General features: G+C 40.8%; 1 protein-coding gene across 1 annotated transcript; it reads right to left on the reverse strand.

Moving 5' to 3' along the window:
- Nucleotides 1-1,494: 1,494 nt before the first annotated feature.
- Nucleotides 1,495-9,118, reverse strand: LOC106731559 (transcription factor 15-like). Its single transcript, XM_075933310.1, has 2 exons — nt 8,413-9,118; nt 1,495-7,545 (listed from the first exon to the last, which is right to left on the reverse strand). The coding sequence occupies exons 1-2, from the start codon at nt 8,851-8,853 to the stop codon at nt 7,513-7,515; spliced, it is 474 nt and encodes a 157-aa protein (XP_075789425.1). The 5' UTR covers nt 8,854-9,118; the 3' UTR covers nt 1,495-7,512.
- Between the last annotated feature and the right edge of the window lie 3,465 nt (nt 9,119-12,583).

Here is a 12,583-nt window from a genome sequence, read left to right on the forward strand (position 1 = left end):
ATTTAATCATTAGCACACTGAGTACTTCATACAAAACTTGAGGCAAGCAGTACTTATGTGTGTGACAGGCTGGATCACAGAACTAAAGGGAAGCAAAGCTTAAGTGAGTCACTGCCTGAACTGCCACTCATGATTAGTAAAGGAAAACTACAGTGCTGTCCATTTTAAATGTACATACACTATACTACAAATATAGTGTATCTTGCACTTCTTACAATGAGGCAATCTAGTTATTTAATGTTAATGCAGTTTGGGGAAAGGCAGTTGAGAAGAATGTATGTTATATAAGAACAAATCAATATTACATATTATCCAAGCAGCTTAAGTGTAAGGTTTGCCACCACTTTGTAAGATACCATCATGATTCTGTTTCAGACCACTTCTGTACATTACTAAGTCCAGCTATATCAAGAACTTTTTTATTTTCATCTGATTACAACTTAACTAGGCAAGCATTAGATCCTCAGCTGCTGTAAATTGATGTAATTGTTGACTCACTGGAGTTGCACTGATCTGGGCCAGCTAATAATCTGGCCTGAAACCTGCCCCAGCTATTTCATATCCTATACAACAGCAATGATATGTTTTAAAAAATACCCATACCTAAGGACAACTACTAAACCTATTCCATATGAAAAATATGAGCTTAAGTGCTTCCCTTTCAGGATTCATTTTACTGGCTGGAAGACCCCTAACCCACTTTGCTGCTTTTCATACTGAACATGTTGTTGCTTTCCTAGAAAGGCTCAACTTCAAAACACCCTTTCAGGTTAGAACACAGCTGCCTGATCCCATCTAGACCTGACAGATGCCTGACCTTTCTGTTGGACACAATTCCTTCCCTGTCCCACTTATCTTTTCCGATATCCTTTATGATCAACTGCTGTTAAATAATTTGTTTGCATATGTAGGGTTTTTTATTTTGCCGGGGTGGAAGGAAAAGTGTTGGAGATGTAGGAATGTAGGTTTAACAAATAAAATTACTCTCAACATCAGTCAGCAGTCATTTCAATACGTGTTTTTATATCTATTGATTTTTTTTTCCCCCTTTGAGGATCTCAAAGCACTCGATGAAAATTAAGCAAGACTCTCAATGCTGCTGTGATGTAAATATTATTATCCCTCTTGACTCCTGGGCTATGTCTAGAATGGCATGATTTTCCACAAATGCTTTTAACAGAAAAGTTTTTCCGTTAAAAGCATTCGCAGAAAAGAGCGTCTAGATTGGCACGGACGCTTTTGCGCAAAAGCACTTTTTGCGGAAAAGCGTCTGTGCCTATCTAGATGTGGTTTTGCGCAAGAAAGCCCTAACTGCCATTTTCACCATCGGGGCTTTTTTGCGCAAAACACTTTTTAACTGTCTACACTGGCCCTCTTGCGGAAAATGCAAAAGCATTTGCGCAAGAGGGCTTTTTCCCGAATGGGAGCAGCATAGTATTTGCGCAAGAACACTGATGATCTTACATTAGATCGTCAGTGTTCTTGCGCAAATTCAAGTGGCCAGTGTAGACAGCTGGCAAGCTTTTCTGAAAAACTTGCCAGTCTAGACGCAGCCCTGGTGAAAGCAAGACAGAGGTTTAGGCCCAGATCCTGGACTAAGTGACTTGTCCAATATTCCAGGGAGTCAGTCACATAGATAGGAAATGTACAGTCTATTCCTAGGTCTATAATATGCTTTAACTGTTACTGGATTTGGCTAGACATTCACTTATCAAATGTTTTAAAAACTGGTAGTACAATATTATATATTGAGCACTTATTAATAAATGAGCCTTAAGGATATGCTCTCTGAATCTCTTAGATTTTTTTGAACTTAAAAAAAAAAAATCTTGTCCCAGTGGGAAATTTCTCTCTCCTAACTTCCTTGTTCTACAGTCCAGACTCCATTATTTCAATCTTCACAGACTCTTATAATTAGTAGTAATATCCACTACCACTAGATATGACCTATACATTTCTTTTATTCAATCCAACGGCCAAATGGTATTTCTGAAATTGTTTTAAACATGTCTAAAAAGCAATCACTACATCCAAAGAGTAACAGAGATTCATAAGTGTTTAAGATACAAATGTACTAACCCCAGCGGTGCTCAATATCAAGTTAATTTTGATCAGGCAGGCATCAGCAATGATCGGTAAAGAGTTTGCTTCCGCTCCCCATAAACAAACAAGAGATGCAATTGCTAACTTTAGCAAAAATCTAGAATTGGTTGTTTGGAGTCCTTTGTAGGCATTGAACTACCAGCTTTTATTAAGTTGCCCTGATAAAAGGTTCTCTCTGTAACTTTTTATTTTAGCTTGAATTAAAATGTGTGTTGTAGTTTATTCCTTCAAGTTTTCAGACCTATTCTGTCCTTGGCACAAAGCCAACTACGTCATTTCAGTTTTTATCTCTCTCTCTTTCTCCCCCGCTCCCCCCATCCATCCATGTAAGGATCTCATCACATACTGAGTGCAACAGAATGAGCAGGAAAACTGAATTTCCATTTAAAAAAAAAAACCTTCAGGTTTTTGGGGGAAGGGAAAATCATTCTGAATAGATGAAATGTTTTCATGGGATGGAAAGTCTAAACATAGTTTCAGAGGAACTGAAAAAAAAAAGTTTAGTTTGCTTCCACAGCTCATCTGTCAAACTTAAGCGGATATTTTCCTAGCATTTAAAGCATTTACCTTCAATTCCTTTGTGTTAAATTCTGTAAAATGGGAATAGCAGCGAGGGAATTGAGATATAGTAGAAAGGCGCTGACTTTCCTATCATCATACAGGATATTTGTGGTAAAGCAGGGCCTTGTTTGACCCTGGGTACAATTTTAAGTACTTGGACCATCCTTCCTGTACTTCTTCTGACACCAGAACACACAGTAAGAGCAGGTGCCTCTAGATGAACTTAACAAATATTTGTAGTTATTTCATCATTTACGGGGGACAATTAAAGTAGTGGTGCCCACCTCAGTGAATTTGCAAAAGCTGAGATTTGTGAATAAACTTCAATCCATTAAGTCTGAATGGGTTTGAAATTGTTTAATGTGAGGGTTCTCAGTCTTTTGTAACTACCCCAAAGACTAAGTCATTAGTTTTATATTGCTTTCCATGACCTAAGGATCCCAGCATCTTCCTTATAAAATAGGTAAGTCTCTAGCTTCCTTGAAGTCTATTATCTCCCTTTCAGTGTAAAACTTTGTTACAGGTAGAGTTTTAATTTTTTTTCTTTTTTGGGTGGGGTTTAGAGGCAGAAACTTTGTCACTCCTGTGGTAGACAGGTGCTTCCAAAGGTTTTGCAGGATATTACTAAACACAGTAAGACTTACTTTGCTTGGTCTTCTCTCGAGGCTTGTTGCATAGCTGGTCAGATCCCTTAAGCTGAATATGCTTTGTCTCTTTTGTGCCATCTCATGTGCTGTCATGTGAAGCATATAACTTCCCATTCATGGTTGGTTAACATCTCTGTGGCAATAGCAATTACTTATGTGAAAAAACATTTAGCAAAATTATTTAAAAAAAATCGATTAATATGACTGTTCCAGTTGGAAATGAAAGGAGACTTCTCCATAGGACCAGTGAATTCTATACAGACCACCATTGGCTCATGGCAAGTTTGAAGCACTAATTAATGAAAATGTTCTACCAGCCCTAATGTAAAATTTTATTTAAAAAAATCCTATTTGCAAGAAGAAAATCCTATTTACAAGGATTATCACACAGATAGTCTTTTAAAGGTGTACAAAAGAATATCTGCTTTTAACATACAGTACTCATCAGTGCATATTTTCAACACTGAGATAGCTAGAGAAAGATGTATACCTCCAGAACTTTATTTTATTGTTTATACAAGTTATAAAAATAGTTTATTTTAGCAGAAATTAGCACATTTTGAAAACAATTTGATTTTAGGCAGGAGCTAGACTTTTCAAGTAGACAATGGAAAGGAAATACTTTCTTCTGCTTGAAGAACAAATATTTTAAATTATAGTAATAAATACCTTAAAGAACACTCAGACATACATCCTTATTAGTTTTTAAAAAATCAAACAGTATATTTGAATTTTTAATAAACTTAGTCAAATGATTATGACTTGTCCTTTTGAGGGCACTGGTACATTCAGAACACATTCAGTGGCTGTGATATGGAATATGGCGATTTAATTTTAAAAACTATCGTTTCATAAAATCTGATGAGGCCAGCTTCAGTGTGTCACCAATGACATCTGTTTAACCCAGAGGTTTAAACTTGAACAGGGAAAAGTTATGGGATTTAAATTAGGTTACTTATATTTAAATATATTGTATAATTAATATATAGGTAGAAAATCAATAATGGTAGTGGAAGGTGTTCATGGCAGGTCTTACCTTTGAAAAATAATTTTATTTAGGAGCCTAACTCAGAGTTGAGGTATTCAATTTTAGGCATCCAGGATTGAAAATATGTTTATACAATCTGTGCATGCTACAAACAATGTGCACTGATTTAAACAGAACTGATAAGACATACAAACAAGTCTGTGTGAAGTATAGGATGGTAAGTATCCTAATAAATTTAGTATTCATACCTCAGCTATGATTCCTGAGGATTAATTTTCAACTTGACACAGATGAATTTTATGCACAACTACACTATCCACCATCCAGCTCTTTCTGACATACCGTTATGAAACTCCATTTATCAATAATGATTCAGTTCAATATGCACATGAGTAGAGATACTGGGGTAGATCCCTAGCTAACAAACTATCAAAGAACTGTAATGGAGCTCTGATGGTCTATACAGCTGAGCATCTGCCTCAATTAATTCAATGTACTACTCATAAGCATAAAGTTATTCACATCTGTCTGTAGTATTGGGACCTGCGGCTATGAAATCTTCCCCGTATAGGATTTTGAGGGGGAAGGCACTGCTTGTTACATGCATGTGCAGAACCTAATGCACTGAAGCTCAGATTGGAACCTATAGGTGTTCTAGAAATGCAACTATTTAATAATCAAACACTGGACACAGTCCTGCAATCCTCTCAAAGTGAATAATTTTAATGAGTAAGGACTGCAGCATTTAATGTCACATTACTCCACACTGAATATGGCTTATGTCCCCCTCCTACATTTATCAGCAGAGAGCTCCCATTTTGACATGGACTTCAACAGAAGCAGGTAGAAAACGATCCTGTGTAAATTGGACACGTAGCACATAAATACCATGGATGTAGGTTTCCATTTTGAAAAAACTTTAGCACTGTGTAAATCACTTCTTACTTGAGGAAACTCATGAACAAGTTTTAAGTTAACACTAAATTTAAAAAATAGTGGACCACACCTTCCAATGTTGAGGGCCTTTTAAAAACTTAAATGCAATCCATGCCAAATGTAACTAAGCTACATTTGCCAGGAAAAGCTATTAAAATTAAATGAACATTATCGAAGATGTTTTGGAAAGTTCAAAATTATCTTGTTCAATTTCTTTATGAATGAGTCTTTATAGAATGTTTATGTAAAACCTAAAAATATAAAATTGCTGTTTAAATGTTTATAGTATCCTAATGAAAGATATGGCGATTATAATCTGTTTCACTATTAAGCTTGTATTTGATATAGTATACTCAAAATATGATTAATCTACACAAATCTAAAAATCTGCTTTAAAAACTATAAAACATAATTTAAAAAGATCCACATCCAGTTTCTAAGCCATTACAAAACCATTTTTAAAAACAAAGCAATACTTTGGACAACATGTTTGGGAGATTTCTGCACACAAATAAAAACTATAGTAAAAAAACATTAAGAAAAAGCTAGTCTGTCAGTAGTTTGAATCGCTACACTGAGCATATGCTAAAGATGCATTAAAGATAGCAGCATACTAAAAGCAGGAAACTGGGACCTTGCTCTGGAAAGCACTGAATCATGTGTGCAACTTTAAGCACATGAATAGTCCCATTGGATCAACCTCTTTGAGGAGACATTTCCTACAGCTCCTGTGGGTACAAGAGAAGTGTTTTAAAATGGCACTGCAAAATGTCCAGTAGGGGGAGCATGAGGGATTTAAAAGTTCCAATAGTAAAGTAATGAGTTTTTGGTGTATATTGGGGAAAATCTGCAGAATTTGCTCTGTATGTTTTGAGGTGGGGGGTTGTGAGGCTGAAGAAAAGTCAGCGATACAATAAATACCGCAACAGCTTCCATTTCCTTATTCCCCCCTCCTTGTCTTTGATATGAGTGAAGTTCTACAAGAGGGTGTGGTCCACCAGGCAAGGTGACCTCACAGTGGGTGATGACAATTATGCTGCCGTCCCCAGGAAAGCATATTTTGCTGCACATAAATTATTGCTGTCCCAAGAAGCAGCAAGTCTATCTGCTTTTTAATACCACAAAGGCAATATATATCTAAGGTATAAAATATTTAGGAGGGCTGGAAAGGCTTATTTAAGCACTTTAACCCTGACTTCTTGAGGGTCATTCTGTTTCACTAGATATGCATGAGCCTGACTGACCAATATTTTTAGCATAATAAGTTGCACAAAGAGACCAGGAGGTAAACTTACCATTTAAACCTTCCACTGTAAATTGACCTGTATATGAAAATCTAATATATTAACTGTTTTTTCAATTTTGTCATTGTGCCCAAATTGGGAACCAGGACACACCTGTGCTTAAGACTTAATTCCGAATTAAGTTTACAAGTTCATAAGGTATTAATGAGTGAGTGACATCAGCAGTGTACAGCTTCAACTTGAGAATAACCTAGATAAATTTAGAGAGCCCTGGGGAAACCCTCCCTATTCTGTGCTTATCAAGCACAAATTTAGAAAGATCCCACGCTATTTAGAGGATTGGCACAGTGCACACTGTATTATATGAAAACCTCCCTTACACAGCACTTCTCAACTTCCCCATGTACTGACAGAGATAGTGACCGCCCATCTTGGCCATGTCTCTTTGAGAGGCATTCTATTGTGACTAGATGAGTAATGTGAGCTGCCCTATGTGTGGCTTTTGTATCTTGGTTTTTGGGTGAGTGCCTTTAAAATCTGTAACTTCAACGACCCTCAGCATGTCAAGCTGCCACTTTCTCTCACACAAATGAGCATAAGCATCTGTAAGAGTGGATGACATGACTGTTCAGCCCAATATTGGTTATAGGCACAGAGGATGGCATGTTATGACAGCTTCCATTGACAGGAGACACTGTGTGTTTCAAAGTTCAAGTTTCATCATGTGACATAAATTGAAGAGCCATCAAGATCATGGGTTGGCTGCTTAGGAACATTTCTTGCATTAAAATAGCAGCCACACCAGGTGCAACTCTCTCCACAGTGTTCAATTTCATTGGCAAAACAGCCTGAACAAACCTACCATAATATAAAACAAAGTGCATAGCAGTGGGTTTTTATGGTTTAAAAAGTAGCTTTTGCTATTGCATAATTTCAGTGTAAACATGAGTGTAGAGAATTTCTCTAAAACCGTTCTACAGTCAGTGCAAGATTTGTGCAAGCTTTTCAGCTGATTCAATGTCCAGTTAAAACTTCACATAGACAAGTGTTTCTTCCCTTCTCTGGTCTGTAAGAATGGATAGAAAAGATATTAGAAAACATCAACATGAAAAAGGAAATGCACTATCTTCCTTTTCTTGGCATTGTACACCTAATTTAACACACACACCAAACAAAGTTAGCCCTTTAGATTCCTAGCACTTATATTTTAACTCTACTTAGATTTAATAGTGTGAAGCAAGTTTATCAGAAGTACAACAGTGCAGTTAATGCTGGGGTAGAATAGTATTTGTGAAGCTGCTATATGTAGAGAACAAAATGAAGACACAAGTACTGTATCTAAACTGTAGACTGAGATGAGTCAACTTGTCATATTTAGCTGATTTTCATTTTTTTTTCCTCTCTTTGTGGAGCTTGGAGTTTGAGAAAATGTGTTCTATGACCTGTACAGTAGATGTCTTACCTAAGCAAGCTCACAAAAAGTGAGTTAATTATAATAAATTAAAACAAGCACCAAAGCTGTTCCTAGAGGGATCCCTCCCCCCTAAGGTTTTTCTGCCTGTGAAGCTTTAGGAGACTGTCCTTCCATGAAAAGCTGACTTTGCAGGGGGGGTGTTGTGTACACTATTGAGCAAAGAGTATTTGCTTAACAGCTACAATCAGGTCTCCTACAGATGCCAAGAGGAGAAGGGGCTTTGTGAACCTTAAGACAGCAAATTGTGGAATCTAGATGTTTGCTGTGGTTGGGAGACTAGTTTAAGTGTGTGGGGTGGGCGAGAAGGAGACAGGCTTTGCCCCAGTGGGGCCCGTCTCCATGGTAGTGCCAGGTGCCATGCCACCTCCGGCCCCTTTGAAGTAGGGGGAGGCTCCATTCTCCCAGCCGCCCCTGCGATGGCCGGGGCCGCGCTCAGCCCCTGCTGCATGCCAGCCTTACCAGCTTCCTCTGGTTGCTGAGGCAGAAGGTGCAGATGGGCCGGGGCGCCGCCGTGGTGCTGCCGCCCTGCAGGCGGGGCTGGTACTGCTGGCAAGGCTGCTCCGCCCCCTCGCCCTGCTGCGGCTGCAGGAGCAGCACGTTGGCCAGGTGCGAGATGTAGCTGGCGGCCAGGCGCAGCGTCTCGATCTTGGAGAGCTTGCGGTCGGCGGGCTCGGTGGGGATGAGCGTGCGGAGCGCGCTGAAGGCGGAGTTCACGCTGTGGGTCCGGTCCCTCTCCCGCGCGTTGGCCGCCTGCCGCTGCTTGCTCAGCCCGCTCAGGCGGGGGCTCTTGCGCTTGCGCTTGCCCAGGCTCCCAGCTAGGGGCAGGGACTTGCCCGAGCTGCTCTCGCTGCTGCTGCTGCTGCTCTCCGGGTCGGACGCGGCACCCCCGCCGGCCTTCATGGCGCTCCCGCCGGCCCCCCAACCCCATCACTTTTATGCACGGCAGCTGCCTCCTCGCCCCTGCTCGCCGCCGAGGCCCCGGGTCCCCTCCGGCGGCGGGGCCGGGCTTTGAATGGCTGCTGCTTTTAGCTCGGCCATGTGGCCGCGCCGTAAATAAGGCGAGGAAGGTGGAGCTGCGGCTCGCTCGGGGGTGGCCGCCCCAGCCTTGCACCTGTTGCCCCGGCTCCGCGCGGTTCGGGCAGGGCGCCTGGATCCGGGGCATTCCTGCGGGAGCGCGGCCGCCGGGCCGGGGATGCCCCGTAGGGAGCGAGGCGCTCCCGAGAGAACCTTGTCCGAGCCCAGGGGCCAGAGAGCGAGGGGCTTCCTAACGCGCTTGTCTCCCTTTGTCGTCAGCTGCTGCTCCCCGTACAGCTAATGAAAGGGGAAGTTAGGGGCTAAGGCCGGCTGCTCAGCTTTGGAAGCTCTGGGGGGGCCACAAAGATACAGCACATGCCAAAGGCTGCAACTTAAGTGTGGTTGCATAGACATGCAAATATATATGCAAGTAGCTTCTTTCACACTGAAAGGCACAAATACAAAGATTAAGCCACAGCACTGGACCCAAACGTGGCCACTGTCAGCCAGTCAGCATCTCTAAGGCTCTGCCCATAAGGCTAAGCAGCCAGCACTTCCCACAATGCCCTGGTGCTCCCTGCACCTCCTCCCTGTGGGCTAGGAATGCTGGCATCCTGTATCGATCTGTTCCAGCCAGCCCATCCGCTTGCGTCTTTCAGTGCTCGCCCAGCCTGGGTGGTGCCTCATGCCCATTGTAGAGCATATTCCCAATGGAGGCCATGTTCAAAGGATCCCACCCGCGGGCCACGTGTTGAGCCCTGCATAAAGCCAAACCACACTGCAGGCTGCAAACAAACAATCCGTGGGTCGCATATTGAGTAGCCCTGATCTAAGGGCTCTAGGAGAGGTGAAAATTATAACCCTCTCCAAAGCCTGATGCCAGTAATAAGAGTGGATAATATATGTCCACATGGATCCAATTGAAGGATGAAGACACAATGCAAATATCTTTTTGTTTGTATTAAAACAACCCATAATAAAAAAATACTACTATCTCTGAAGAAAAAAGGACGTTCTTTGCTCCAGTGCATTTTCGAAATATCAATTGCTTTGTAAGGACTAACAAACTAACTCTGGCGTGTCTTGGTTTTTTTCCATCTGCTTTCCCACCAAGTACTAGACCTGTGGTTTTCAACCTTTTTTTCCCTTTGTAGATTCCTAGAAAAAAAATTAGGAACATAAGAACAGCCATACTGGGTCAGACCAAAGGTCCATCTAGCCTAGTATCCTGTCTGCTGGCAGTGTCCAATACCAGATGCCCCAGAGGGAGGGATCACAACAGGTAATCCTCACGTGATCCCTCCCCTGTCACCCACCTCTAGAGAAACAGAGGCCAGGAATATCATTCCTACCTATCCTGCCTAATAGGCATTGATGGTCCTTTCCTCCATGAATCTATCTAGCTCTTTTTTGAACCCTGTTAAAGTTCTAGCCTTCACCTAATCCTCTGGCAAGGAGTTCCACAGGTTGACTTTGAAGTGAAGAAATACTTCCTTTTGTTTGTTTTAAACCTGCTGCCTATGAATTTCATTTGGTGACCCCTAGTTCTTTTATTTTGGGAATAAATAAGGAAAAGGTATTTACTCACTTTTTCCATACCAATCATGATTTTTATAGACATCTATCATATCCCCCCCCTTAGTGTCCTCTTTTCTAAGCTGAAAAGTCCAAGTCTTTTTAATCTCTTCCTATGGGACCCATTCCAAACCCCTAATAATTTTTGTTGTCCTTTTCTGACTGAACCTTTTCCAATGCCAGTATATCTTTTTTGATATGACATCTGTACAGAGTATTCAAGATGTGGGAATACCATGGTTTATATAGAGGCCATAAGATATTTTCTGTCTTATTCTCTATCCTCTTTTTAATGACCCCTTAATTCTATTTGCTTTTTTGACTGTCACTGCACACTGTGGCTACGTCTACACTACAGGCTTCTTTCAGAAGAAGCTTTTTTCAGAAGAGAGATGCAAAAGTGCATCGAAAAAGCGATCTGCTTTTTCGTAAGAGTGTGTCCAGACTGAATGGACACTCTCTCACATGTAAGCTGTGATTGCATGGCCACCAGAGCATCTGTGCTTTTTACTTTCCTCCTCTTCCGAAAAAACTCCCTCTTCTCCGTCCACACATGCTTTTTTGGAAAAGAGCTCTTTTGTAAAATGAGGATTACCAATGTCAGAAAAAAAACCTCTGTTCTTTCGATTTTCTTGTGGAAGAACACAATTGCAGTGTGGATGTTCCTCAAGTTTTGTTGGAAAAAGTGCCATTTTTTTCTGACAAAACTCTGTAATGTAGAAATACCCTGAATGGATGTTTTCATAGAACTATCCACAGTGACTCCAAGATCTTGAGTAGTTAGAGCCAAATTAGTCCCCATCATATTGTGTGTGTATATATAGGTGGGATTGATTTTTCCAATGTGCATTACTTTACATTTATCAACATTAAATTTCATTTGCCATTTTGTTACCCAATCACTTAGTTTAGTGAGATCTTTTTGAAGCTCTTCAGTCTGCTTTGGTCTTAACTATCTTGAGCAGTTTAGTATCCTCTGCAATTCAGTGGAGGTTGCCATCTTAGGCTAGGTCTAGATTGCATCCCTCTGTCAACAGAGGGATGCAAATCTAGCAAATCAAAATTGCTAATGAAGCAGGGATTTAAATATCCTGTGCTTCATTAGCATAAACATGGCCGCCACTTTTTTTCAAAACGGCTCTTTTTTTTAAAAAAAACCAGCAGTCTAGAAGTGGATCTGTCAAAAATAAACCCTTTTCTGATAGATCCAGTATTCCTCCAAAAATGAGGTTTACAGGACCTGTTGAAAAAGGATTTAGTTTCAACAGATCTGTGTCTAGACTAGACTACTCTTTTTCAAAAAAAGCTCAGTTTTGGAAAAAAAGTGGCAGCCATGTTTATGCTAATGAAGTGCGGGATATTTAAATTCCTGCTTCATTAGCAATTTCAATGTGCCTAATCTACATCTCTCTGTTGACAGAGAGGTGTAGTCTAGACACAGCCTTAGTCATAGTCCGTGGACCCACAGCGGTTCCACAGACTGCAGGTTGAGAACCACTCTGCTAGACTCATATATTAATCCAAATCCTGATTCAATTTAAAATGCAGGTCTACGTCCACTCATATACTTAAAGGTCATTACATTCACTAGTATACATCAACCCATTTACTTATTAAAGGTCATCACATTCACTAGTTTATTATACCTCTTCTCGCCCTACAAGTTTGATAGTCCCTCTGCATTTAGTCTCAGGGAACAGGTTTTCCCAATGGAGTCACCTCTGTCTGGTTAAGCAGTGCTAAATGGCTGTTTATGTAGCCATTGGAGTTTATTTTTGTTTGAATATTAATCCATCTTTCCAATTCAGAATTGGATTAGCAGTCACATCCTTTTAATCATAGGTGCATACACTTAGAATGGACAGCTGCTGTGACACTCTTGGCTGGGAGTTATGTTCTCCACAAATACAGTTAATGCATTTATATGGTCTCTTGACTGTCAGCACTCAAGTCCATCTGTTAGCATGGCATAGTGCCCGCTTAAAAGTTGGTTGTACCTTCCCTTTGGGCAGAGGAGCTAGGCAACAAATGTGTTTATGTG

The sequence above is a fragment of the Pelodiscus sinensis genome, chromosome 7 (assembly GCF_049634645.1).
Source record: "Pelodiscus sinensis isolate JC-2024 chromosome 7, ASM4963464v1, whole genome shotgun sequence".
Taxonomy (NCBI): Eukaryota; Metazoa; Chordata; order Testudines; family Trionychidae; genus Pelodiscus; species Pelodiscus sinensis.